General features: G+C 45.4%; 1 protein-coding gene, 1 long non-coding RNA gene and 1 other non-coding gene across 6 annotated transcripts; all 3 read left to right on the forward strand.

The window, feature by feature from the left end:
• The first annotated feature begins 5 nt into the window (after positions 1–5).
• Positions 6–7,991, forward strand: LOC150044367 (ral guanine nucleotide dissociation stimulator-like). Of its 4 annotated transcripts, none has more exons than XM_090321805.1 (6): positions 6–122; positions 2,114–2,238; positions 5,408–5,598; positions 6,563–6,610; positions 6,906–7,099; positions 7,365–7,991. In XM_090321805.1, exons 2-6 carry the CDS (start codon positions 2,212–2,214, stop codon positions 7,721–7,723), a joined length of 819 nt encoding a protein of 272 aa, XP_090177931.1. In that variant the 5' UTR covers positions 6–122; positions 2,114–2,211; the 3' UTR covers positions 7,724–7,991. The 4 variants fall into 4 exon arrangements, with proteins under 4 accessions (XP_090177931.1, XP_090177929.1, XP_090177930.1 ...); XM_090321803.1 differs by having other exon boundaries at positions 7–122; positions 6,906–7,114; XM_090321804.1 differs by having other exon boundaries at positions 7–122; positions 2,141–2,238; positions 6,906–7,114.
• Positions 7,992–10,261: 2,270 nt separating this feature from the next.
• On the forward strand, positions 10,262–11,327 carry LOC150044368 (uncharacterized). The gene is made up of 3 exons (XR_016533155.1): positions 10,262–10,355; positions 10,496–10,617; positions 11,207–11,327. It is a non-coding gene; the product is annotated as an uncharacterized LOC150044368 (long non-coding RNA).
• Positions 10,830–10,926, forward strand: LOC150044369 (small nucleolar RNA SNORD116). Its single transcript, XR_016533326.1, has one exon. It is a non-coding gene; the product is annotated as a small nucleolar RNA SNORD116 (small nucleolar RNA).
• Positions 11,328–27,834: the final 16,507 nt, after the last annotated feature.

Raw genomic sequence — 27,834 nt, forward strand, 5'->3', positions numbered from 1 at the left:
CTGTTTCGCTTTTGTTTTTCAAAGATGGCTGCCGAGTGATCTTCTATGCTTTTTGCTTTCGTTTAACGCTCTAGTGTCTGAAACAAATTTACAAGTATCCTGCCCAATACAGATTTAGAAAGGTACAGCTTAATCTTTTTTTTTTCTTGCTTGCTTCCTTCTCTCTGGCTTCCTAAATTGCTTTAACGTGTATTTTTTAAAATATTGTTTTGTGTAGGTGACGTACAGAGGTGTGGCAGTGACGTATGTAAGGGGGTGAGCACATTTCTCCTCTCCCCCACACCCCCCCTACACAAATTGTAAAGATTATTTCCAACATTTTGTCCTGTGAGTATTTCTGCTGCGTGGGTTTCCTCGTTGTCCTTTGTCTCCCCTTTTTGTTGTTCCTCTTCCCTTCCCTACTTCAGATAAACCTATACACAATTCATAGGGTACCAGAATCAAAGACGGTGGCAACAGGGGATAAGCTGTTGGGGCATAAAAAAATGAAATGACTTCATATAGTATGTTAAAAAGCAATAATCTCCATGGGACTAGGAGTTTGGCCTAGTGGTAGAGTGCTTGCCTGACATGACAAAGACCCAGGTTCCATTCTTCTGTACCACATACTTAGAAAAGGCCGAATGTGGTGCTGTGGCTCAAGTGGAAGAACTCTGGTTTTGACAAAGCCCAAGGACAGTGCTCAGGCTCTGAGTTTAAGCCAGGAATGGCAAAAACAACAACAACAAAACTCCAACAACAACAAAAAAAACAATCAAAGAAAAGCTTTGTGTTTTCATATCTTGTAGTTCGTTTCACTTAACATCATCTTATATAGTCATGTGCATTTAGCTGTTGAGCTATTGTGGTCCTGTGGTAGAACTATCTTGGATATATACTAATTATTACAATTGAAGGAAACCATGGAGGCTATGTTTCTTTGATTCTGGCTTACTTCACTTAATATGACTTTTTCCCAAGTCTTTCCATTTTCTTATGAATAGGACGATGCCATTCTTTCTGATGGTAGTATAGCATTCCATTGTGTATATATACCTTGTTTTAATTATTATTCAAAACCAAGTGAAGTTCGGGCTCCAGTGGCTCGCACCTGTAATCTTAGCTATTCAGGAGGCTGTATAGCAATGTTTGAGACTCTCATACCTAATTAACCACCAAAACCTGGAAGTGGAGCCATGGATCAGGAGGCTATATAGGAATGTTTATGAGACTCACATCCAGTTAACCATAAAAACCTGGGAGTGGATCCATGGATCAAGTGGTAGAGTGCTATCCTTAAGGCAAAGAGCGCAGGGACAGTCCCTAGGCTCTGAGTTCAGTACCACTGAGAAAGGGGGGAAGAGAGGGAAACAGAGAGAAGGGGGAGCCTTCCAAACCAGTTTGTATATGCAAATGAGTGCACCAAGTACCCCAGCTCCCTCCAGTGCTGGAGAGGACTGGAGGGAGGGAGAGAAAGGAAAAAGATTTAGGAAGGAAGGAAGGGAGGGAAGGGGTGCTGAGGGGAGGGAGAATCTTACTTGGTCTTCTTAGCCTCTATTGCTTTTAAATTGGAATGAACTGTTGGGAGATTGATGCTTTGTGACTTTATCCTTTAGCTGCAATTGAACGTTTATTCAACAGTTCTTGTTTTTTCAATCCTGTGGTTTGAACTCAGGGCCTGGACACTGTCCCTGAGCTTATTTTGCTGAAGGCTAGCACTCTACCACTTGAGCCAAAGTGCCACTTCAGTGGCACTGAAGATTCAAACCCAGAGCTTCATGCATGCTAAGCAAAGCACTCTTAACACTAAGTCATATTCCTACCCAACCCTAAACAATTCTTAATATGTTTTCTTCTACATTGTAGGCAAAGATTTACACAGAATGGCCTAGCACATCATTGTAAATGTAACTGATAGGGTCCTTGCTTACCTTGAGCAAACTCTTGGATCCATCTCCAGTAATATAGAAAAACATGAGTATGTCCTAAAATGGTTCTCTTCCTCTTTTATACCAGAACATCTAATGAATTGGCTAGGAAATTGTCATGATCTGGTTGATGGAAAGAGGGGGCTTTGAGATTTCTGGAAGATGTTTAGATATAACGATATACATAACATTCTACTCGCCCAAAGGTATTCTCCAGTGTTCTCTAAATGTAGGACCACATCTGACAATGAATGTATGCAACTAGAAATGCCCATTCACCTTTCTGAAGTCTTGAGACCCCACAATGTTGAAGAAGCTTGACTTTCCACAGGTGAGAAATAGTCTGTCTGATTACAAGATAGAAACAGCCTGCGGGGGCAGCTTTATACATGCATAAAATGTGTGATTTCATGTTTAGTAGTTTAGTAGTTCTGTTCTTAAAGTCTCAGTTGTCCTTAATTTTCAATATTATTTTCTTTACACTGAAGTATAGATGTCCAATATTTATTGTTGCTTTATGTGTACTATTCATTTTTAATCCAAGATAAATTCTAACCTGATGGTGTATGTATGTGATATATATCTCATAACATACCATGTATGGTATATACATATATATAAATCTATGTGTACATACATACCCACACATAGTTTTACATGGGTGTATGTAACAATATGTTTTCCCACACCAAATAGATCATTTCTATTTTGTATGTACTTTGGCGGTACTGAGATTTGATTCCAGTGTTTTAAACATACTAGGCAGGTGTTCTATCACTTGTAGAGGCTCATGCTTGTAATCCTAGCTATTCAAGAAGCTGAGATCTGAGGATCACAGTTTGAGGCCTTCCTTGACAAGAAAGGCTGCATGACTCTCATCTCTAATTGATCACCTAAAAATCTAAAGTGGAGCTGTGGCTCAAAGTGGTAGTATGTGAGCCATGAGTGAAAAAGCTCAGGAGCCAGGCCCTAAATTCAAGCCCCATGACTGAAAAAATATTTTGCCCAATGATTCTATTCCTATAACATTGAGAAGAATGTGATGTTAACTAACAAAGTACTGGGCATTAGGGCTTTACTTCTGTATCCTAGATACAGTCAGCTAAGACAGAAAAGTCAGGGATATTGAATTAGCCAGCCAAAGGCAGGAGGTGGATCTGTGGCTCAGTGATAGAGAGGCATCCTTTAGCCAAAAGCTAAGGCAAGAGCTTAAGGCTGTGTTCTATAAAGAAATTAAAATAGTAAAGATGATTTACATCCCCTTTAAAAGTGGGCACCAGAGGCTTATACCTCTAACCATAGGTGCTCAGGAGGCTGACATATGAGGATCTTGGTTGAAAGCCAGCCTAGGAAGGAAAACCTATGAGTCATATGTGTGTGTGTGTCTCTGTGTCTGTGTTTACATGCAAATGTGACACAGTATTTCTATATAAATGTATACATACGTGTGCACATACATCTTTACCTAGATGTATATCAGGGTAGGTAGAGAGACAAAATAGGTTGCAAACCTTGTGTTAACTTACTGTTTTTTTTGTGCACGCATGTGCACATGTGTGTGTGTGTGTGTGTGTGTGTGTGTGTGTGTGTGTGTGTGCGCGCGCACGCGCTAGTCCTGGGGCTTGAACTCAGGGCCTGTGTACAATCCCTGAACATTTTTGCCCAAGGACAGCATTTAACCTCTTAAATCACAGCTCTGTTTTTTGCTTTGAAGAATCTCTGCCCAGGCTGGCTTTGATCCTCAGATCTCAGTCTCTTAAGTAGCTAGGATTACAGACATGCATCACCAGCACTGGTTTTACTTTTCTTTTCTTCCTCCCCCCTTTTTTGGCATATCAGTTTTATGGCTTGAGCCTGGTCTTGTTCCTTGACCTTCTTTTTGTCCAGGACTAGTGTTCTATCACTAAAAATATAATTCCACTTCTGGATTTTATTGGTAGTTTAGTGGAGATAAGAGTTTCACAGATTCCTGCCCAAGCTGTCTTCAAAGCATAATCCTTAAGTTTGAGACCTCGGGTAGGTAGAATTACAGGCATGTGCCATCAATGCCTAGCCTTATTGTACATTTTTAAAGAATGTGTTAGGGGCCAGGACTTTAGCCTAGTGTTAGAGTGCCTGCTTAGCATGCACGAAGACCCGGGTTCGATTCCTCAGTACCACATACAAAGGGAAAAAAAAGCCGGAAGTGGTGCTGAGGCTCAAGTGGCAGAGCTCTAGCCTTGAGAAAGTCCAAGGACAGTGCTCAGGCCCTGAGTTTAAGCTCAGACCTGGCAAAAAAAGAATGTGTTAGCCAGGCAATGGTGGCTCAGGCCTGTAATCCTAGCTACTCAGAAGGCTTAGATCTGAGGATCACAGTTCAAAGCCAGCTTAAACAGTAAAGCCAGTAATACTATTATCTCTAGCCGGGAGTTTGGACTAGTGGTTAAAGTGCTTGCCTAGCATACATGAAGACCCGGGTTTGATTCCTTGGTACCATATACATAGAAAAAAGCCAGAAGTAGTGCAGAGGCTCAAGTGGTAGAGCTCTAGCCTTGAGAAAGTCCAAGGACAGTGCTCAGGCCCTGAGCTCAAGCCCAGGACTGACAAAAAAAAAAGACTGTTATCTCCAATAACCACCAGAATACGAGAAGTAGTGGTGTGGGTCAAAGTGGTCGAGTGGCTAGCTTTGAGCAAAAGAACTCAGGGATAACACCCAGGCCCTGAGTCCAAGCCCCATCATCAACAAAAAAACAAAAATCAATCAAACAAACAAAAACGATGTTAAGTATTACTTCTTCAAACTTACGTGGTGATTTATATAATTTCTGACTGCTAGAGAAAAATGACCTGTGGAAAAATCCCAGATATGGTTAAAAAAAGGGAAGGGATAGATCTGATATGGCTCTGTCTCCTTAATGCTGAGACAATGGCTGGCCCCAAAGCTTGAGTGCAGATGTTGAGATTGGACAAGGTATGGTGTTAAGTATGTCCCATATGTGCACCTGGTAACATAGGATTGGAGCCAGTGAGTTCTTTGAAAAATCTTATATGAGGATGGGGCACAGATAATGGGAAGTGAGGAAGTGATCCTCCTTCCTTAACAATGGGGCATATTGAATGTTGTCACTTGATAGCCAGACAGCAGCATCCTATAGTCAGCTCCAGCCAGATCCTTGAGGAGAAAGAAAGGATGTTCTCTTGCTCGTGTCTCAAGGCCTCAGGAAACCACACTGTGGGTACCTCCGTGGAGCCTAGATAGGCTGGATCAGTGCTCAGTCCTGAATCCATTGCCTTGGGACATTTTATAGCGGAGAACAAATGGAAACCTAACACAACTCAGGGCAAGTATACTCAGAACAGGAAACCTATTTGATCCCTTTCCTGGCTCACTCTGAAACCTGCTTGGTGTGAGCAATTAAGTGGGGATATTGAGATAATGATTTCTGGGTAGTTTTTAATTAACTTCATCATAATGGGTCAGTCTGAGGTGTGCTGTCATTTCCATGTGGTTCCCACATCAGGATGAAGATGAGTCAGCTCCAGCACTGGAAGAGCCCTCTAGGAGGACCTTGGAGCCAGACATACTGGAGAAGATAGTGAAGAACCTGGTACCTGCCCATCAGAAGGGAGATCCCTTTTATGTCCCTGCCTTCCTCTACATGTACAGAAAGTTCACAACAACAGGGCAAGTGCTGGATCTGCTGTTTAAAAGGTTAGTCCAACCAGGCTCATGCTTGTAATCCTAACTACTCAGGAGGCTGAGATCTAAGGATGATGACTTGAAGCCAGTCAGGCAGGACAGTCTGAATTTATCTCCAATAAACTACTAAGAAAAGACTGGAAGTGATATTGTGGCTCATGTGGGACAGTGGTAGTTTTGAGCCAAAGAACCTCAGGGAGAGTACCACTGAGTTCAGCCTCCAGGACTGGCACAAAACTAATAAATAAAAGTTTAGTCCCTAAGTACAGGGGCCTTACCCATCTCCTGACCGAGTCTAAGCAAGACTTTGCAACTCTCTGCTTCTGTGGAGAATTTTCAATGAAACATGGGATAAGACTCAGAAGTGCCTTCTCAAGTTTCTCTCTTAGGAGTGTCTCATAGGTAGGATCTTTCCCTTTCTCTCTCAGATTTCACTTTTTCTGATCAAAGCTGTAAGTCTAACTGTAAGTCTAACACTTGAGCCACACTTCCACTTCAGGTTTTTGTAGTTAATTTGTCTGGCAGGGCTGGCTTTAAACTTTGATTCTCAGAGCTCTGCCTTCTGAGTAGCTAGGATTACAGATGTATACCTGCCTTCAGGTCTCATTTAGGTAAAGCTCTGTGGAATCATAGTTGCCATTAGTAAACAAGGTTTTAGAACCAATCTGGGTTGCCCCTGACGTGCTGTGACTAGAGAACAGGCTATTAGATTTGCATTGAGGCCCCACTGTGTACTATATAATCAGGAAGGGTTATATTGGGCTCACTCATTATACAGACCTGCGAAGCATTTAACACCAACCAACATTTCAAGTCTCTTAGTATAAAATTGAAGGAACAATAAAAACAAAATTTTCAACTCTCCTGAGATTACTTTCCGAGATGATTTTTAATCAATTTCATAGATGTCCCCATAGGTTGAAAGAAAGAAAAATGTACAGAACATTAGAGGTGACTTTCTCCTTTGCTGCCATAGATATGGATTTTTCCACCCAAACTGTGAGGAGGACGAACAAGCAAAAAAGTGAGTAGACTTTGAAACAAAGGGAAGGGCTCTGCTTGAAGAATGGGGATATTGAGGCCTTGGGCTTGCAGTATGGCTATCTCTGCTTTGCATACTGTCATACTATCATAAAGTGGAGGGGGCTGGGCCTTCATAGAAGACAGGAATACAGATGTGGATAGAGTCTTGTTTCCTATGTAACACAGAGGAACTGTAGGTAAAAAAGCAGCATCTGTGGGGAGACAAGCCATGTCCATCTTCCTGAGAATTCTATTCTACCAGGTTCGAATTCTGCTCCCCACCCAATCTCCCACAGTACCATTTGTTCCTTCTTTACCACGTGGCTGGAGAAGTACCCAGAGGATTTCTGCCAGCCCAAGGCTCTGGCCAACCTGAATAAGCTGATGGCCTACGTGCTGTTGCACATGCCTTCTTCAGACCTGGCAGTCCATATACAACATCTTCAAACCCAGCTGATGGAACCAGAAGCCACTGAAGAAGGGACAAATTGTGAGGAACCCTTGGGTAAGTGCCTATGGTTAGGGAGAGAAATTGAGCCCTCTGGGATGAGACCCATGATCTGATGATTGGCCAGTCACTGAATATGTTCTGTTGTTTAGACAGCACTGGGAATTCTAGCAGGCAGTAATTACTCTATGTATGGCATCTTTTAGACATAGACACTCATTATGAAGTCCCTAGCTTATCAAGCAAGTTGAATCCCACTTAAATTCCAGAGCTCCCTTCCTTAGTGGTCTATCTGTTTCCATTCTAGATTTGGGGCTGCATATAGCAGTTGCTCCTGGGATCAAGGCAATAGACCCACTCATGATGTCAGCACCTCTGGTACTAGAACCAACATTGCCTACCCTTGCTAGAGACTTGGGCCATCTACAGCATCCGGTGCCACATGTGAAGGTAGAGCACTTGGTTTCAGCAGTAGAACAATCAGAACATCTTTATCCTATGGACCTCCAGCCTGTTGTAGCCACTCCATTGAACACATACCAACCTCTAGGTTTCAAGGCAGAAGAAGAGGTAGAACTTGTTTCACTGACTGCAGATACCCGCCTGGATCTTCCCACACCACCCCAAATCAACCTACCTCACCTTGTAGAGGAGAAGTTAGCGTAGGCTGGGTCTGCAGTCCAAGTATGGCAGAGCCTTTGCTTCTAGAAGAGTAGCGAGCTCCATCTGGAGCTGAAACTGTTCCCCATTCAAGACAGGAAGAAAACCTTTTTGATGCAGAGGTAGAGCAACTTGTGGACCCTCCATGATAATCACTTTCTGATGTCCACCTAAGAGAAGCTCTAAGACCACAGCCACCATTCTCCTCCCTTAGGGGAAGCATCTCCTTTATATTTGTTTTGTTCTTTCTTTTCAATATAAACTGTTGGTTTTAATATAATCTCACTGATTATTCACTTTTAAGTTGTGTAATTCTAGAGTACTAAGTCCACTGTTCTTTTCTACCTTCAACCTGAGTCCCAGGCACAGGTTTGAGTCCTGAATAGAAGCAAATAATGTGACCTGGAGCAGTCAGAGGGGAGAAGTTGCATTTATGGCTAACAGGAGAATGCCTAGAGAGTGGATGTAAATCTAGTAATGTGGGAATACCACCATTTGCTGAATTAATGCTTTTCTTTTTTTTGCCAGTCCTAGGGCTTGAATTCTGGGCCTGACCTGGGACTTGAACTATCCCAGCATCATCCCTGAACTTCTTAGCCCACAGCTAGCACTCTACCACTTGATCCACAGCCCCACTTTTGGCTTTTTCTGTGATTAATTAGAAATGAATCTTATGACTTTCTTGCCCAGCCTGGCCTCCAACCACGGTACTCAGAAGTCATCCTGAGTAGTCAGGATTACAGACATGAGCTGAGGGTGCCTGGCTCCCCTCTCCCCCCCACTTTGCCAGTCCTGCATTTGAACTCAGGGCTTGGGCGCTGTCGCTCAAGATTCCAGCCCTACCACTTTGAGCTACAGTGCCATGGCCGGCCTTTTTTTTTTTGACTGTGGGCAAGAGTGCCCTGGACTTTCCTGTCCAGGCTGGCTTCAAACCTTCATCCTCAGAGCTCGGCCTCCTGCGTAGCTACAATTAAAGGGTGAGCCAGCGGCATCAGCTGCACCATGCCTTCCTAAATCCTTATCGAATAGGTTACATGTACATTTGTTTCAGATACTAGGGCGTTAAACGAGAGCAAAAACAACAAAAAAAGTGCAGAATGCCGGCCGCAGCACTGGAAGCAAGAGTGAAACGGGCGCAACGTTGACACCAGTCCCTGCGAGCGCGCGGACCTCAGCAGTTTAGGCCCCTGCAGGCCGCCGTACACAGAATGACACGGTAGCTTCCGGTTAGAGGCTTAGAGGCGCCCAGCGCGAGCGGCCTGATGACGCAGTTCCGGGCCCGACGCACACGCGCCGAGTTCCCTCGGCGCGCAGGTGGAGCTTTTGGGGAAGCCGCGTGGAAAAGGGTGAAGGAATTCTTGAGTGGTACTACCTTCCCAAACAGCGAATGTTGGCAGAATGCTTGAGAATTGCCTTTTTACTTATGTCGCCCCCTCACGATTGGAATTTAAAAGGTTTGTCTCAAGACCACATTTACCTATTGTTTCCCCCCCCTTCTTTTCTGATCCTGGAGCTCGAACTCAGAGCCTGGGCGCTGCCCCAGAGGCTTTGTGTTTTAACACTTTAGCCACAGATTCATTTCTAGCATTTTGTGGTCGGAGATAAGAATCTCGGGCCTTTCCTTTCTGGGCTGACTTGGAACCATGATGGTGAGTTCTCAGCCTGGCGGCCTGTATGTTTGGAGAGTATGTAGGCTGGGCTCATGTAGGCCTAGATACTCAGGATGCCGAGATTGGACAACCTGGGCAGGAAAGTTGTTGGAACTTTTATCTCCATAAAGGCTGAAATGGACTGTGTCTCGAGTGACTAGAAGCATAGTGTTAGGGTCCTGACCAAAGGAAGGAATCTGACACAAAAGCGGAAGTTAAACAGAGTTTTATTTCGTGCCTAACATCCAGAATCATACTGACCGGTCAGGGCCGTCTCTAAGAGACTGAGCAACCCGGCCTAACCCAGGCGCAGTGGTTGCCGAGGTCACGCTGCCTGCCTGGCCCCGGAAACCACGTGTGCTCATTGTGGAGGTGGCAGGCGATGGGTCGGAGTGCACACCTGGCGTGGTGGGGCTGTGGGAGCAGAGATGCTGCCATTTGCTGCAGTGTGGGGCTCGTGGTCCTGAGAAGACCTGGCTCCGGGGCTGGGTTTCGGAATGGCGGTGGAGTGGCCAGGCGGAAGCTGGACGGAAGCGTTTGAGGTGGGACTTGAGGTTTCAGTGGTCGGTTAACTGGGCTGCGTGCACTGGTTTGGGCTAGAACTCTACCACATTGTACCACAGGACCACTTCCTGTTTTCTGGTGGTTAATGAGTTCAGAGTCTCATGGACTTTCATGCCCGGGCTGGCTTTGAATTGGGATCCTCAGATCTCAGCCTCCTCTGTAGCTAGGATTACAGGCTGGAGCCACTGGTAGCCAGCGTTTTTTTTGGTTTTGTTTTTAAAACAGGCATGTGCTGGTCAACCAATCCAGACTAGTGGATGATAGGAAGACACAGTCTGTTGTGGATTCCTAGGGAGACACGTGAGTCTATCAGGATTACTTCCTTGGTTCGTGAATGAGCTGAGGAGGTGAAGGATGGCATACTTCAAATGGCTGGCCCTTGGTGTGTGGACATGTGATCCAAACCTGTAATGAAGGCCTTGGAGGTAGGGAGACACTGATTCCAACCAGGCAGCCAAATGCCTTCCACTTCACATTCAAGCACAAAACCTCCCCCCCTACACACACCTATACAGTCAAGCAGAGGCATCCTGTAACTGTGCAATTGACTGTCTCTACTTGACAGGGTGAAGTGCCATGGAAGTTGGGCGGGGAGTGGGGCAGGATGTGGTGCCAGTTTGTTGGGGAGCGGACCAGGAAGCCTGCTGGCAGAAGTTGTGCACCAGAGTGTAGCTGAATAGGGTAAAGGTAAGCATCCCCAAGATGGGGGAATAACCTCATTTGGGGGCACTGATAGAGTTCCCCACTGGCTAGTGGGTGGTGTTTGGATGTGTCCTCCCTTGTGAGTTGGAGTTTTGAGACCCCAGCAGAGGGTTCTGCACATTGCTGGCATTGCCCTCTGCCTGGCAGACCTAGGTTCTGGCCTCTTCCACTGCCCTGTAGCCTTACTGGTTGTGCTCAGATTGATGATGGTTTCCACCAAAAAAAATTCCTTGATAAAGCTGAACAAAATGAGTGAAAACTCCTTCCCATCTCTGTGATTAGTGGCTGAGGTCCAGAACCTGGCTTGGTGTAGATGGGGTAGGAATGAGGACTGACTAACTTGGCTTACTCCGCTGAGTGAGCCACTCTCATGGCTGAGAGGACAGCCACTGGAGGGAGGGTGCCCGTAGAAAAGAACCCTAGGCTCTTAGCTTGGCTGTGTTGGCTGTATAGTGGCAGGTGGGCTAGAGGTTGGAGGGGGGGAAAATGAAGCAAGTGTGAGATAGTCAATGTGGTGTGCACCATGGCTTAGTCCCCTCCTCAAGTTAGCATTTGTTTTGTGTCCTTTCCTCAGGCTATGAGGCCATGGAAGGCCAGCTGACAATGGGTCAGGAAGTGGTCCATCCAAGCCCTACATGAGGAGGGGTACCCAGACCTCATGGAAAAGCTGGCTGGTGCCATTCTCACCCCTTGATTGCTGAGGAAACTATGTAAATTTGCCCATCCACACTGGGGTGGGAGGTGGTGGTGACTTAGTTCCTGGTAGGATGCTCATCCATCCTAATTGGGGGTTGTCCCTGGACCTGCTACTTAATATGGCTGCTCAGGCCCTTTGCCTTGGGGTTGGGTGCCTTGATTGGTGCTAGGCCTGCCTGCTGCCAGGCAGATTTTGTGTGGGAGGCATGTGTGTCCACACAAAATGTGTGTTTACATTTGATGATGCCTCCAAAATTGTCACCCTACAGCTGAACAAGACAAGTGAAAACCCAATCCCTACTGAAGTCCAGAACTTGATGCAGCTAGTACAGGAATGAGACAGGACTTACTTCTCCCACTCACCTCCTTGTATCCCCTCCATGACTGACAGGGCTGCAGCTGTGAAGACATTCCCCATCAATGAGGCACTCTGACGTTCCTTTTTGTTCAGGTATGTGTGCAAGCAGGCCCCTGGGAGTGGTTGGTGGAATGACCTTGTTTTTGCCTTGGAATTGGCATCAGATGCACAGATGCTTGGGCTTAGGGCAGGTGGCTGGCAGGGGCTGGGTGACAAGCAGGAAATTGGCCTGTTGTTGCAGTATAAGGCCAAGTTGCCTCAGTACAGGAACCCTTTTAACATTGGACTGGGCCAGCAGAAATCCCTTTGTATCCGAAAAGGGATGACAAACCCTTTAGGGAGATGAGGTCACTGACAGGTGGACACAAGGATGTGCAGTGCCTTGACTCTGCCTTCTGATATATCCTTGGTCTGTCTCACTGGCTTTGTGCTGGTCCCTGGTATGATTAATGGAACCCATGAGGCACCACGGAGAGTTTGGGCTCACCTCCAAACACATGGGCTCCCTGTCCCTCATCTGGGGTCTGTTTGCAAGAGGGTAGAAAAGGTCTAACCTCCATGACTGTTTTCCCCTCAAGTTCTGGGCTTGGTTGGAATGAATACAGGATCAGCCAGGAATAGAGTGCCAGGGTTCTAGTGCCAGAGATTCACCTTCACAGACATGTACCCAGGTCTTCATGCATGCTGGGCAAGCACTCTACCACTTGGTCAAACTCCAAGCTGTCCCTTAGCTATTGCCCTACTCCTTGAGCCACAGTGCTACTTCCTAATCAGTACTTTTTTTTGCTGTGCCTGGGGCTTGACCCCAGGGTCTGGGCAATGGCCTTGAGCTTTCTTGAAGCTATGGCTCTGCCATTTGAGTCAAGGCACCATTTCCGGCTTTTTTTATGTATGTGATTCAGAGGAATCAAACCCTGGTCTTCATGAATTCTAGGCAAGCACTCTACCACTAGCCCAAACTCCAGAACCTCAGTATTTATATTAGCTTCCAAAGACAACACAAATGTTTAGGATTTTTTTTCCTGGTCGTGGGGCTTGGACCCTGGGCCTGGGCATTGTCCCTGAGCTCTTCAACTCAAGGCTACCACCCTCCCCCTTGAGCCACAGCACCACTTCCTGTTTTCTAGTGGTTAATCGGAGATAAAAATCTCACAGACTTTAGGGACTTTAGTGCCTGGGCTGGGTTGAACTTCAGTCCTCAGGTCTCAGCCTCCTGAGTAGCTAAGATTATAGGTGTGAGCCACCATGCCCATCTATTTAGGATGCTTTTAATCAATTAGTATTTATATTAGCTTCCATTGACAACAAAAATGTTCAGGATATGGACACCTGACAATGTCCCTGCACCCAAATGTCAATAACAAATATACAGAAAGCACATAATCAGTTGGAGATGAGAGACAAAATGTTTTTGCATGATGAGAGGAATTTGCATATGGAAGGCCTATAGTAGACGAAAGAATAGCTCTTGAAACCAAGACTAGCTCTGGAAAAAGCCTAAGGGAGGTGTGCTGTTAACTGTGACCATAAGTGAACATTGTAACTTGGGAGGGGAGATTTCAGGGCTCAGTCCTTTGGGAAGATCTTATATGAGCAAGCAGCTTAAGACATTAGATCCTGAGAGGTGACCTTACTTCTTCTCAATGGAACCTGAATATGGACACCTAATATCTAGGCAACCACAACTGATAGTTGACTCAGGCAAGCTCACTTGGACTGCAAGGAACAAGAAAAATATTCTCTTCTTGTTTTCGAATGTCAGGAGACTCAGGTCTCAGGACATTGAGATTTTGGTGCCTCCTGCAAACCTGCAGATATTGGATCAGTGCCAAGATACAATTCTAATGCCTTAGGCCATTTTCTAAGGGGCAATCTAAGGAAACACAACAAGACTCAGCAGAGGCATACTCAGGATTGCAGGAAACCTAACTGACCCATTTTGCCCCACTCTAGAATTGTTTTGCCAGTCCTGGGCTTGAGCTCAGGGCCTGAGCACTGTCCTTGGACTTTCTCAAGGCTAAAGCTCTACCACTTGAGCCTCAGCACCACTTCCGGCTTTTTTTCTATATGTGGTACCGAGGAATTGAACCCAGGTCTTCATGCATGCTAGGCAAGCACTTTAACCACTAGGCCAAACTCCTGGCCTCTAGAATTTCTTTTTATATGCTTTTAAGTCTCTTAACTGAGACTCTGCAGTTTTCAATCCACTCTATCATAATTACTCAAATTGTAGTGCATTCCCATTTCCATGTTTGAAGCATCCATTCTTTCTTCCATCTTAGTGAATAAACAAGTTAACTTCTACCTTGTATGTGCATTACAATGTATAGAGCTCGTGGGCAGACACGCTGGAGAAGCTAGTGATGAACCTGGTCCCTGCCCACCAGAAAGGCGATCTCTTCTTTATTCCAAACTGCCTACCCAACTATCGATTGTGTGGTACAATGGAGCAAGCGCTGGATCTTATTTTCAAAAAAGTGAGTGTACCCTGTTTAGTCCAGGGTACCCTGTTCAGCACCTCCTGGCTGAGTCTTGGGAATTCTTGGCTCTGCTCTGAGCCTTTCCCTTTCACTGGGGTCTTCTCATTGGAATGTAGGATGAATCAGAGACATGCATACCCTGACTACTTTCTTAGAACTTGGTTATGCAGGACTCTGAGTCTCCAGTGTGGACATTTCATTTTCTTCAAAAACAACTGGATCCTTACCAATCTCTTACTGAGAGGCTAGGATTACAAGCAGGAGGCAGGGACACCCAGCTTGAGCCCTTACCTAAGTGAAGCCCTACGTAACACCATTTACCATCTATAAATAAAGTTTCAGTAGAAATCTTGGAGGCCTGAGAACTAATATACGGAAAGGAAGAGCTAGGGGGGTTGGATTGGGAGCCGAATGTCTTCTGAGTCATCAGGGAAGGATTAAATGAGGTATTCTTGTTTGTAAAACTGAAGCATTGGTGTGTGTATGCATGTGTGGGGAGGAGCTTGCTCATGTCCTGAGTGCACTCCATTTGCTACTCACTTCTAGCACTATACCACTTGAGCCACAGGTCCATTTCTGGCTTTTTGCTGATTAATTGAAGATAAATGTCTTCACACTTAGCCAGCTGAGGATGCTGTTACACCATGAATCTCAGATCTTAGGCTCCTGGTGCCTTAACTTTGGACTTCCTCATCTATGCCTCTCAGTAGAATTTTCATGGAACTGTGTAGACATATCTCACTGTTTCTCTCTCAGTTTTACTTGTCTATCTGGGCTTTAGCCAAGCTGCTCTGTTAGTTCTGAAAAAGAAAGCCATAGACTTTGTGGGACCCTGACCTGGGTCCTGCTGTGGTCTGCCCTTCCTGAAAGTAAGCCACCTGGGGTCTTCATCAGGAGTCCAGCTTGGGCTTCAGTGGTAATTAAGCACAGTGGGTTTTTTTTGTTTTGAAGAAATAAAAATTCATAAATTGCCTTTTTATAGGTTAGCCATTCAAGTTTCTGCCTAGAATTGATATCACAGTGGTTCCTGAATCCCTTGTTTAACTAGCTCACTGAAATTAGACATAGAAAACGTATGGCTCATTGAAAACACACTATTTGAATATCCAGGTGACTAGGAAAAAGCTTGGGATGGATTGTATAGCAACAGAGATGAACTTCCTGGAGATAGAGTTAGAAAGTCTATGGTCTGACTGATGGAAAGTTCTTCCAGCTATGAATAAGAGGGGACCCTTCTTGCCATCGATCTGAAACCAACATAACACCCAGATTCAGGATTCTAATTTCAAGGCCTTGTTACAGAAAACCCTGTTGCCCTGTAATTGAAAATATAGTGCATATCAGATGGAGAGGTTCTTTTAATGGAGAAATAACTTTCTTACCACTTATCACAGGGAGAATTTTGGAGAATTGTCTTTCAGAAGTTTCTAGATAGGGGGAAAAAATGACAAGGAGAGTTTGGCTCTGCCCATGCAAGTCGTTGACCGGGGCCCGCGGACCTCGCTCGTGCGCCTGCGCACGTGGAGCAGCGGCGGCCGGCGGCATGGCTGTGAGCAGCGGTGAGCGGTGCCCTGGAGCGGGTAGAGCGGGTAGGGTTAGCCCGGCCGCCCTGCCCGCGGGCTCTCACCCTGGGTGTGTGGGGGGTTCCGGGGCCCGGGTCTTTGTTCTGCAGACCCCGGCGGCCCTCGCGGGGGGGTTGGGGACGCCGCGGCCGCTCCCTGAGGCCCCGCGTGGTGGTTGCCGCGCGGCCGCGCCGCCTGCCCGGCCCCGGGAACCACGTGTGCTCGTGGAGGTGGCCGGGCCGTGGGTGGGTCGGAGCGCACACCTGGCGCGGTGTGGGGCGCGCGGCCCGAGACGACCTGGCTCCGGGGCGGCCGGGCGGAAGGGGGACGGGAGGGTTTGGGGTGGTGGCCAGCGCGGCGTCCGAGCGCGCAGGTCGTGGCTGTGGAGAGGAGGAGGGTCGGGATGAATGTCGGCCCGGGCGCGGGGTCTCGGGACGGCCGAGCCGGCTTGGGGCTGTCTGTGGGGCGGTGCTGGAGGGCTCGTTGTGGGGGCCGGGGGGGGACGGGCCGCCTGGGCGTCAGGGCCACTGGCGCGTCGCGCGGCCGCCCTGCAGCGGCCGCGGAGGGTGGCACGCCTTGCACATGGCTACTGTTCGGCCACTTGGACCCGAGCCTTACTTACAGATTTTTGCAGGTTTATTGGAGATAAGTATCTTCACAACTCCACCTTTTGGGTAACGAGAACCGCAGGAGTGAGTCAAGACCACGGGCAGGAGTCACTGGCACCACGGCTCATCATTTGCAAGTATGAATTTAGGGTGTGTGTGTGTGTGTGTGTGTGTATGTGTGTGTGTGTGTGTGTGTTTGTGCGCGTGCGCGTTCGCGAGCATCCCTGCCCATGTGTTTTGCCAGTTCCAGGGATTGAACTCAAGGTCTGAGCACTGTCCTTGGGCTTTCTCTCCAGGAGGTTAAGTATCAAGGTTTGAAGACAACTTAGGCAGGACTGGCAAAAAAAGAGAACAACCCCAGGGAGTTTTTTAGGTCTCATGAACCGCCAAAAAAAGAACTTGAGATGTGGCTCTTGTGCTAGAGAAGGAACACAGGAAGAGTGGTTAATGAAGCTTAAAAGAGTAATTGAATATGTATTTCATAATAGATATTAGTGATATGTTTGCAATAGAGTATCATATCAAGAAAAATTTCAAATATACAGGTCACTTTTTTTTTTTAGTATGATTATACTCGAGCTTAAACCCAGGGTCTGGTGATCTTGCTTAGTGTTTTGGGTTAAGGCTGGTGTTTTCAAATATTTCTCACAGGAGTACATTGAGTGCACCATCTCAAAACCATCTTCATTTAAAAGACAGCCAAATGAACCTCTTGTGCAAAAAATATTCAGTGTGCATTGATTCTTCCTGACAGGTAGATAGCATCCGATAGGCTCAGGATGACAGGAGTTAGTCAGTTTAGTGGTGATCAGTGAAGGACAACAGGTGAAGTTCCAGATCCTTCTCATAAACACACAGGTAGAAATCCTACTGATTGGAAGTGGAGCTGTGGCTCAAGGTGGTAGAGCTCTAGCCTTGAGCTGAAGTGCTTAGGGACAGCACGAAGGCCCTGAGTTCAAGTCCCATGACTAACCCCAATATGGGAAATCCTATTGACCTTATTCACAAATCATGTCAACCCTAATGGGAGCCTTAACAAATTCTCATTAATATTTCCTTGGCTATGACCATCTTAGGACAAAATGCTACTAAACACTAAAAACTAGGAGATTTTTAATTACACTTTCATACTAAACAGTTTATATTTACTTCCTTGATATTCTGAATGAGGTCTTTGCAGACTGTGTACATGTCGACAACCACTACTGGTAGGACCCTCACGTGTCACCCTGGAGGAGGAAGTGGTCCCAATTCTTAGATGAATAGAACCAGGCTCAAGTGGGACACTATTCTAGCCCCTGTGGCTTGTGGTCTAATACTCCTTGTGTTCCTAATTTCAGATGCCCCATCAGACATGGCAGCATCTCTTCATTGTCAGATTCCTTGCCACAGTCTAGGGATTTACTGTCCTCTGAGACCACCAGACTCTTCTCTCTCTCATCATCCAGCTTGCTGAGATTGAGAGTGTGCTTCCTCAATGTTGTTATGTGAAATGGATAGTAGATTTAGTACTCCAAAATTGCACATCATTGAATAAAAAACAGTGAAATTTTTATTAAAATTAATAATTAACATAATGTGTCAATAGTGAAGAAAAACATTTTTCTTGCAGATGGGAAGAGTGGGAAGGAAGCTGCTGTCGGGTGTACAGTGGGAGGTCCACCAGTAGCTCCACAGAAAATAGATATGTGCAGTAGATGCACTGTGGATGATAGGTTTCTATACTTGATGAGTGCAGATGGGTTGTTTTGACATGGTTTAGGCAGCTCCAGGTGAATATTTACTGCCAGTAATAGGAATGTTACCTCCTGTCATTATAACTGGCTGTTTTTATTTCAGGTAGGTGACCAGAAACTGGCTGGAGATCCACAGGAGGAGGGAGGTGTTGCGGTCCTTACACTGAGGACACATACTGTACTACCACTACCTGGGGCACAGAGTCCTATGGAAGCACCAGACCTTCTTCTGCAGCTGGGAAAGCCACTGATTCCTGTACCACATCTGTTGTTATCATGGACCCATCCTCTATTCTGATCTCAGGAGCAGGTGCTGTGTGCAGCCTCAGATCTAAGGATGGAAATAGATGTACTGTTAATGGAGGGAGTTATAGAAGCCAAGGTGGGACTGAGCCGTCAAGGAGAGTTGAATGTAGGTTGTAAGATCTGCCGAAAGGAAACTCCATACAGTTTAGGAGAAGAGGGTTTATTGTGTGAGGAAAGAGCAAACTCCTGCAGCCCAAGATGGAGTTGGGCAAGCAAGAGAGCTTATGCCAGGAAGTGAGAGATTATATATGGGGAGTGGTATAGCCACAGTGGAAGTGGATATGATCTCAGAGGATGGGGAAATACCTCAGACTGAGGGACCTCCCACTGCCCCTAGGCATGCCAGTTGCCAGGGTTACAGGTATTGGGCAGGAATTTCCAGGGTGCAGGGGGAGAGAGCCAAGGGTCCAGGTGGACCTAACATTACCGACTTCTGATAGTTGTAAAGAGGCGCCGACTCTTTCTGGCTACTTCCGGCTGCCACGAGGTGTCGACATCGAGGGTAGAAGGTGGGGATGCTGTCTGTCCAGAAGGCAGCAGTAACAGTTCCATGGTAGTGAATGTGCCTATGTGTCCTTGGATGAAATTCAAAAGAAATCTTAAGAGACAAGGGTGCCATCTTCTTCAGGGATGCAAGACACCTTGGAATCATAGAAGGGGCAAGAGCAGGAGCGTTTTTCACTCTTGACAAAAGATACCACTGTGGCTGTCCATTGAGCTAAACTGCAGTGGGAGCGGTCAGCAGGACCTGATGAGGGCCTGTCCACTTAGGATGTAAACCAGACAGATTAAGGGTCTTGAGAAAGACTTGATCCAGCAAAATTGGGGGAGAAGGAAAAGGGCTTTAAGGGGCTGAGAGAGCCTTAGATATGGGACAGTGGGGTAAGATTAGGAATGTAAAAAAGGAAAGTTATCTATTTTACATGGGTAGTTGCAGAGAAAGTACGAATGCCATCTACACCCACCACTGAGATCTGGGAAGCAAAAGACCGAGTGGAATACTCAGGCAACAACGAATAACTGGCTCCCATATCCAAAAGAAAGGATACAAGTAGCTTGCCTGCAACCTGGAGACACACCCTGGGCTCCTACATTGTGATGCTTGTGGGCTCCAGTGGCCCTGGGCACCATCATACTTCTGTTGCCAAGCTGAGTGAGTATCTTGGATAGATTGGGCTCCTCCCCATGTGTGGGGAATATGGAAAGGACTGGTCCACCTTTTAGAGATGAGGAGGGATAATCGACTCCCCAGTGTCCCGGCTGTCCACACTTTGGCAGGGTCCAGATGGTGGTCAGAGAGTAGGGCAAGCCCTTGCCCAGTAGCCTTCCTTGCCACACATGGTCTGGGTGGTGTGCGTCAGGCACCTCTTCTTTGAGGAGCCCGAAGGGCAGCAGCCAGGAGCTGACAGTTTTTCCTATTACGGGCAGCCTTAACAGCTTTTTTCTGTTCCTCCCGGTTGTTAAAATCCTTAAAGGCCATGCTCACCAGATCTCCTTGGGGGATTTGAGGGCCATCCCCAGCCTTTTTCAACTTTTTAATATCAGGAGCTGATTGGGAGATAAAAATGGGTATTAAGGATCACTATACCTTCCTTTGACTCTGGGTCCAGCTTAGTATAACGCTGGAGTGCCACTGTAAGGTGATCAAGAAATTCAGAAGGGTTTTCACTGGGTCTCTGGGTAACATCCTTTAGTTTATCATAGTTGAAAAACTATGGTGGCTATAAAGGCATAGTGGGCTGCCTTTTGGAGGCCAGCTACCAGGCAGGTTACCATCCTATTTCTGCTAACCCTTCCAGGAGCATTATTTTCGTAATCCCATTTGGGCTCTTTTCTGGGCACAGCTGTTGCCCCTACTGGGAAAGTATTGTCTAGGCAGTGGGTTTCATCAACATGTGCCTGGGTTGCAATCCAAACCCTTTCCTTCCTTCAGAGGTAAGGGTAGAGGACAGTACTGTATAAAAGTCATGCCAAGTGACATCATAAGTCTGAACAAGGTATTTAAACTCTTTGGTATAATTATTAGGGTCTTGGGAGTAAGATCCCAGTCGCTTCTTGATCTGGGAAAGATGGGTCATTGAAAATGGTTGCCTGCGCTTGAAAAACTCTGTCTGCCCCTGCCACCTCTTGCAGAGGAAATAAGGAGGCTGCTGGAGGCTGTGAGCCACCAGTGCAGGATTGGGTGTGAGCTTTGGGAGGTGAGGGAAAAGGAAATGAAGGGGGTGGACAAGGAAGGAAGGATTCAGCTTGGGAAGGAGAAGCAGAGTCTTCAGTGTTGAGTAGGGGATCCGGCACTTTCGGTTTAGGAAGAGGCTCCAGGCTCTTAAGTGATTTGGCAGAGACAGGCTGCCCCTGTGCCAGGAGGCTAGGGAAAGTTGAGTAAGATTGGTAGAAAGAAGGGCAAGCATGGAGAGCAAAGAAAGCCTGAACATATAGAACCTCCGGCCATTTACCATTGTGTTGGCAGAAACTGTCTAAATTCCTGAGACTATTATAATCCTAAGTCCCGTTTTGGGGCTCTGTCTTTGGTCTCCTGATCCTAAAGCTGGGTGAGGAGGAGGTGTCCTCGGACTGCCAGGTCTGAGGAGGGCCTGTGATACAGCATGTAGCCCATCAGTATATTCACATTGTCCAGAATCTTAGACTGGCAGAAATCCTCAGGGTACTTGTCCAGCCACATGGCAAACTTGGAACCCAGGGTCTTAAATCCAGCTACCAGAGAAAATCACCTTGTCTGAACACATAATATTTTTAATGTTCTACCAGTAGAGACACTTCCAGCCTGAGAAGTTCCCCTTCACCAAATGGTGTATACTCCACAATGCAGAAGGTACAGGAAGCAAAGAGAGTAAAAGTGGGATACCCCATAGTCACAGAAAGCTAGGGAAGCTGCTTCACTTTTAAGGACGTTAAAGGTGAATGACACATGGTTTCTCATGCCAGTAATCCTAGCTTTTCATGAAGATCTGAGGATTGTGGTTCAAAGCTAGGCTGAGTACAAAAGTCACTATGATTCTTACGTCCAGGAACCACCAGAAAACTGGAAGTGACACCATGGATTGAAGTGGTAGAGTATTGACCTTGAGCTGAAGAACTTAGAGACAGTGTCCAGGAACTGAGTTCAATCTAGATGACAAAAACATACAGGTCTAGGAGGTTTAATGAATAGCATAAGGGTTCACGTTTATTTTTAAAAATCTGATATTTGCATTTGGCTAGAATAGGATTTGGTGCTAGGAGTTTGGAACAAGTGTGAGTGAATCTCAAACTGAGGATACTATTGATTGCATGTATGGAAATTTGATATTCACAGTCATTCTTCTGCAGGCTCACTGGAAACAAAAAGAATGCCAAAGGAAGCCGAGAGATGTGTCACCATCACCATTTCTCTCATCCCTCTAGGGATGCGTAAGCAGTCCAGGTAAAACTTTCCCTTTACTCTTCCCTAACAGCAAGAAGCAGTCCTGGTGGAACCTTAGGAGTGCTCAGTACGGTGGATCATCTTTTGTTCACCCACTTCTGCCCAGTTGGGATCATAGAACACTAGAAATGAAGGAGTCTACCCTCTATTTCCAGCTCACATGCAGCTTCCCCCTTCCTTGAGTGCATGATGGCTAATCATTTTCCAGTTCTTATTTATAGAGAGGAGTCTGGTTCCTGCTAATTAATTTTAATGTGCCCCAATGAAACCTTTTGCCCTTTTATTGGAAATTGCATATAAGAATGTAGGTTCATATAGCTATGCTATATATTTTTTCAGTGAGGGATAGAAAATAAATTTGACTAGGAGTGAATGATTGCTTCACAAAGCAATAGCTTCATTCCATGTGAATTTTTTGCCAGTCCTGGGCTCTGAGCACTGTCCAGCACCACTTCTGGCTTTTTTTTTCTATGTATGTGGTACCGAGGAATCGAACCTGGGTCTTTGTGCATGCTATGCAAGCACTCTACCACTAGGCCAAACTCCCGGCCCTACATATGAATTTTTTAATAGTCATGAACCAGGTTCTATTGGCTCATGCCTATAATCCTAGCTTCTTAGAAGGCTGTGATCTGAGGATCATGGTATAAAGCCAGTTCATAAAGGAAAGTTCATAAGATACTCATTAGTAATTAAGCAACACAAAAGCTGGACGTGATTCTGTGGCTCAGTGCTAGCCTAGAACAAAAGCACTCAGAGGGATTTACCCAGGCTCTGAGTTCAATCCCCAGGACCAATATACAAAAACAAAATATTTTTTTTCCACTTGAATCAAATTTGGTCCAACATTCTTTGTTGGTTAAATCTTAGAAAAAGAACAAGTAGTATATAAACTCAGAATCTATTTTAAGTAGTTGATTCATATACCCAGATCTTTGTTCATGCTAGGTAAGCACTCTTACCACTGGGCCATACTCCTGGCCTTACTTTTTCAGCTTTTTTTGGTAGTGTATTTGAGTTGAGTCTCATAGAGATGTAGAGCCGTGCCTCCTGTGGTAGAGTGCTAGCCTTGATCGAAAAACTGAAAGCTCACGGATAGCACCCACGTCCTGAGTTTAAGCCCCAGGAGCAGCACACACAAAAACTGATTCTCACTTTCTTGCCTAAACTGGGCCTGCACTGCTCATTTTTTCTAAGATGCCTGCAGTTTAGATACTTAAGGTTTCATATGAAAGTATTTTTGAGTCCTATAAATTTATACTTTATTTTTTTCTCAGAGGTGGGAACTGAACTCTTCCACTGAGCTAAATCCCCTATCTCTGTACTCATTTTTGAAGTGCCCAATGATCATTGGGAAAAAGCAGCAGTTTTCAAATGTACTAATGACCAGGCACCTGGGTCTCATGCCTGTAATCCTTACTCAGGAAACAAGAGACTTGAGGATCACTGTTACAAGCCAACCCAAGTAAGAAAGTCCAAGAGAGTCTTAACTATAAGCAAACAGCAAAATATCGGAAGTAGACCTGTAGTTCAAGTGGAAGAGCATTAGCCTTCAGCAAATAAAATCCTTAAGGACAGCTCCCAGGCTCTGAGTTCAAGGGCTAGTGCTGGCACATACGCACTCACAAAATCTAAGCTTGATGATATCAGCAGCAATACAAATCTCAAGTCTCACAAAACTAAACATTTTCTCTCAGACTGCAGTGTGGGGCACTCCTTAGGTTTCTCCTCTGCTGCCATTCAGAGCATACAGTAAAGGCCTCATATATGCTATATATATGAAAACACCTACGTGGGTATCCCTGCTGCTACATGATATATAGTGTGTTGCATCATCAGTTGCCTTCTACCCCTGCCTGGGGCCTATGGTCCCAGTGGTTGTACTAGATCTTTGCTAGCTGCCTGTTCATCTTTTTTTCTCTCCTTGTGATCCACATTTGATCCACATTGCCCCAGACCAGGAACAGACCTAGGGAAGTGTCTTCTGAAACAAAATATGGAGGCCACACATCCAGCCTCTATAGAGAATATACACGACAGCCTCAGTGGAATCTAGTACACTTATTTTTTAGTGCCAGCCCTGGGGCTTGAACTCAGGGTCTGGGTGCAGCCCTGAGCTTTTTTTCCCTCAAGGCTAGAACTCTACAACTTGAAACCCAGTTCTACTTTGGTCTTTTTATTTTTGTCAGTCGTGGGGTTCAATTCTGGGCCTGGGTGCTATCCCTGAGCTCTTCAGCTCAAGGCTAATGCTGTACCACTTTGAGCCACAGTGCTACTTCCGGTTTTTTGGTGATTAGCTGGAGATAAAACTCTCATGGACTTTCATGCCTTAAGCTGGTTTAGAACTGTGATCCTCAGATCTCAGCCTCCTGAGTGGGATTACATGCATGAGCCACTAATGCCTGACTCTACTTCCAGCACTTTTGGTAATTAGTTCACAATGAGAATTTTATGGATGGGGGGAGGTTTTGGTGGCTCACACCTGTAATCAGAGCTACTCAAGAGGCTAGAATCTGAGGGTTGTAGTTCAAAGACCGCCTGGGCAACAGTGTTCATAAGACTCTTAATTCTAGTAAATTACCAAACCAAAAACCCCTGAAGTGAAGCTGTCTCCCAAGTGTCAGAATGCTAGCCTTGAGCAAATGACACTTAGGGACAGCACTCTCAGGTCCTGAGCTTAAGTCTCAGCCTCAGTACCAGTAAAATAATAATAATGATGATTCTTGCCTGGGTTGGCCTTGAACTGATCCTCAGATATCCACATAAATATATCTGTGGTTACAGGCATGAGTCAGTGGTGTTCAACTTAAAAAAAATTTAGGGGATTAGTACTTGTCTATTCCCAAGCCCTTTTTAATTTTAGTTACTTTTCAGGTAGATTTATCTCACATTTTCCCCTTCAGGTCTCACAAGCTAGGATTATAGGCATGTGATACTAGGTCCAGCTTATTTTTAACTTTACTGGGTTTTATTTATTTTTTTGCTGCTTTGGCTTGAACTCAGGGCCTTGATTCTGTCACTGAGCCTCCCTGTGCTCAAAACTGATAGTGCTGTAACCACTTGATCCACAGTACTATGACCAGCTTTTTTCTCCGTTTATTGGAGATAAGAGTCTCACTGACTTTGCTGATACAGTCCTGTATTAAGGTTGCCTATCAGAATAGACTAGGATATTATAACTATGAAATTTCTAGAATCTGTATTACTGCTAGCCAACTTACATTGTTTTGAGTTATCTGAGGATTGAACCCGGGATTTAGTTTAAGGTAGGCAATAAAACTGCCAGTAATATATATTACTATTCCAAGGTCATATTAGTAATTCCTTGCCCACTTGGTACAAAAAAGAACTGAATAGATCTTTAGGACCATTCTTAAGCTGAAGGTGACTTAGGGTACATCAAAAAGCCTAGCTTTCCAATGCTATAAACTAAGCTTTACTACTTACTATCCTATGATAATTCAAGACAGTTTTAGGCCAATGATTCCTAAATAATTAAAAACGTATTAAGCAGGGCACTTGTGGCTGTAATCCTAACTATTAAGGAGAACCAAATGAGAGAAGCTTAGTTTGAAAGCAGCCCTGGTAGACAAATCCCTGAGATTCTTTTTTTTTTTGTCTGTCATGTGCCTTCAACTTAGAGCTTGGTGATTTCCTTGAGCTCTTCAGTTTAAAGCTACCGCTCTCTACCACTTGAGCCACAGCACCATTTCCTGAGATTCTTATCTCCAGAAAAAAAGCCAGAAGTGGAGATGTGGCTCAACTTGATAGAATGCCAGTCCTGAGCTAAAAGAGACAACATGCCGAGGTCCCAGTACTAGGGACTGAATAAAACAAAACAGCAACCAAAAACACAACAAAGATATGGATTACTCTGCTCTCTTATTTATGTGGCTGCCTGTGGCTGTCAGATAACCCCTACCTATTTCTCTTTAGCCTCTGAGGAAGTTAGGTAGATAAGGTCCTCATTTTCATATTTAAATTGTGATCAGTTCCTGCTTAGTTCAGGTGTACTTCATTTATTTTCTCTATCAATGATTATAGAAATACAGTTTCTCTGGGCATGGAGGAAGGGGGAGCAGAAGGGGGGGGTTACTGGTGGTGTTACTACTTCTCCAGTGTGGTCCTCAGATCAGTGTAGGCACTTGTTAAGAATGCAAGTTACTGGCTCATAATAGACCTTGAAGCAGGGCGCTGGTGGCTCATGCCTTCCATCCTAGCCACTCAGAAGGTGGAGATGTGATGATCAGGGTTGATGCCTGCACAGCAGGAAAGTCCATGTGACTTATGTCCAGTTGACCACAAAAAAGTAGGAAATGGGGCTGTGGTTTAGCTGGCAGAGCACTAACTAGCCTTTTAGCAAAAGAGCTAGGGACAGTGCGCAAGCCCTGTGTTCAAGTGAAGCTCTAGAGCCAGGAAAAAAATAGCCCTTGTGAATTATAACCCCATGTTAATGTAGCATCAAGTAGGAGAACAGCTGCCTTTGCCAGCGAGATAAAACTGGAGAAAAGTATGCCTAGTAGATAATACCTTAATATCTCAAACGAATTTTAATGAAATTATGTGTTAATCTGATTTTCAAGCTTTTCATTGTAAAACCAATAAAAGATAGTAGGCTAAACAAAGTGCAAGCAAGATCAATCCAAGGAGGAAGATATGAGAAGTGAATACTTGAAAATGTGTTCCTTGATAAGGTAGATAGAGATGAAGAAGAGGCAATATTTAACAAACCCTTAAGTTCCTGTGCTTCTGTATGGCACAGAGCTACAATACCTGTCCAGTGTGCACAAAACTGGATTGCACCACCAGAATAACAAATACCATTACCAACTATTAAATTCGGGCCAGAAAGGAGATTCAAGCAGTGTAATGCTGTAGTTCCATGTACTACAATGACCTCTATGACAAAGCATATCCTTCTGGGTGCCGGTGGCTGATACCTGTAATCCTGGCTACTTCGGAGGCTGAGACATGAGGGTCCCAGTTCAAAGCCAGAGACACACAGAAAGTCCTTCATACACTTCCACTTTACTGCAGGAAAAAAGCTTGAAATGCAGCTGTAACTCAAGGGGTAGAGAACCAGCCTTGAACAAAAGCAATTCAGGGATAGTGCCCAAGCCCTGAGTTCAAGCCCCAGAACCAGCATTTATATGGTGTGTGTGTGTGTGTGTACACACCAGTGTAAGTAACTACGCCCTTCTGTGGGTGTGCCAGTCTTGGGAATTCAATCCGGGGATGGGCACTGTCCCAGTGTTCATTCAAGGCTGGCTCTCTAGATCACACGAGTCATAGTTCCACTTTCAGGTTTTGGCTGTTTAATTGGAGAGAAGAGTCTCACACTTCCCTGCTTTGAACTTCAGTCCTCAGATTTGGCCCATAGTAGCTTGGATTACAGGTTTAAGCTGCTGGCCCATGGCTAAAATTGTGTGTGTGTGTTTCTAATAGATGCTAGACAAATATATATAATACAATAATAATTACAATAGTATAAACTATATAACTTCCTTGGCCTCTTAAATTTTTGGAGGAAAAAAATTAAATGCTAACATTAAAATCAAAGTCTGAACACAGGAACACTTCAGAGTCTGGCTGTGTCTTCTAACATGACAACTTCATTATGCCCTTCAACAATGACTTAGTAGAATCAGTGAAAAGTGATTTACATACTGCAGAATACGACGTTTTCGTATAAAAGTAGCATACGTTAGGAGCTTTTTAAAAACCAAAAAAGTACTGAAAGAGTGAATTATGGCTCTTAAAATCCCCGTGTGTTGGGGGCGCATCGCTCAGGCTGCAGCGATAAATCGGTTACAGACGAGCCGCTATCCGCGGAAACGAAAGAAAAAGCTGCGGACGTCACTCCTCCGCGACCTCTGCCACGTAGTCAGGCGCGCCGCGTATTCAGAAGGGAGCCAGCCCGGCGGTTTCCCAGAGCAGTTTAGATCCTTCCGAGCCGCCGTCCGCGCGCCCGGCGAATCTCCTTTCTAGTTGCGCGGTGTGATGACGTCATCGCTGCCGGCCATTGAGTCTAGGCC

This window comes from Megascapheus bottae, chromosome 30 (assembly GCF_031878675.1).
Source record: "Megascapheus bottae isolate mThoBot1 chromosome 30, mThoBot2.hap1, whole genome shotgun sequence".
Classification (NCBI taxonomy): Eukaryota; Metazoa; Chordata; class Mammalia; order Rodentia; family Geomyidae; genus Megascapheus; species Megascapheus bottae.

Excerpts from the sequence above, each read along its gene's own strand:
- LOC150044367 (XM_090321803.1), top strand. The coding sequence starts at position 2,212 with ATGTTGAAGAAGCTTGACTTTCCACAG. Across the intron at positions 6,611-6,905 it reads GAGGACGAACAAGCAAAAAA|TACCATTTGTTCCTTCTTTA; the intron begins GTGAGTAGACTT and ends AATCTCCCACAG. Across the intron at positions 7,115-7,364 it reads AAATTGTGAGGAACCCTTGG|ATTTGGGGCTGCATATAGCA; the intron begins GTAAGTGCCTAT and ends TTTCCATTCTAG.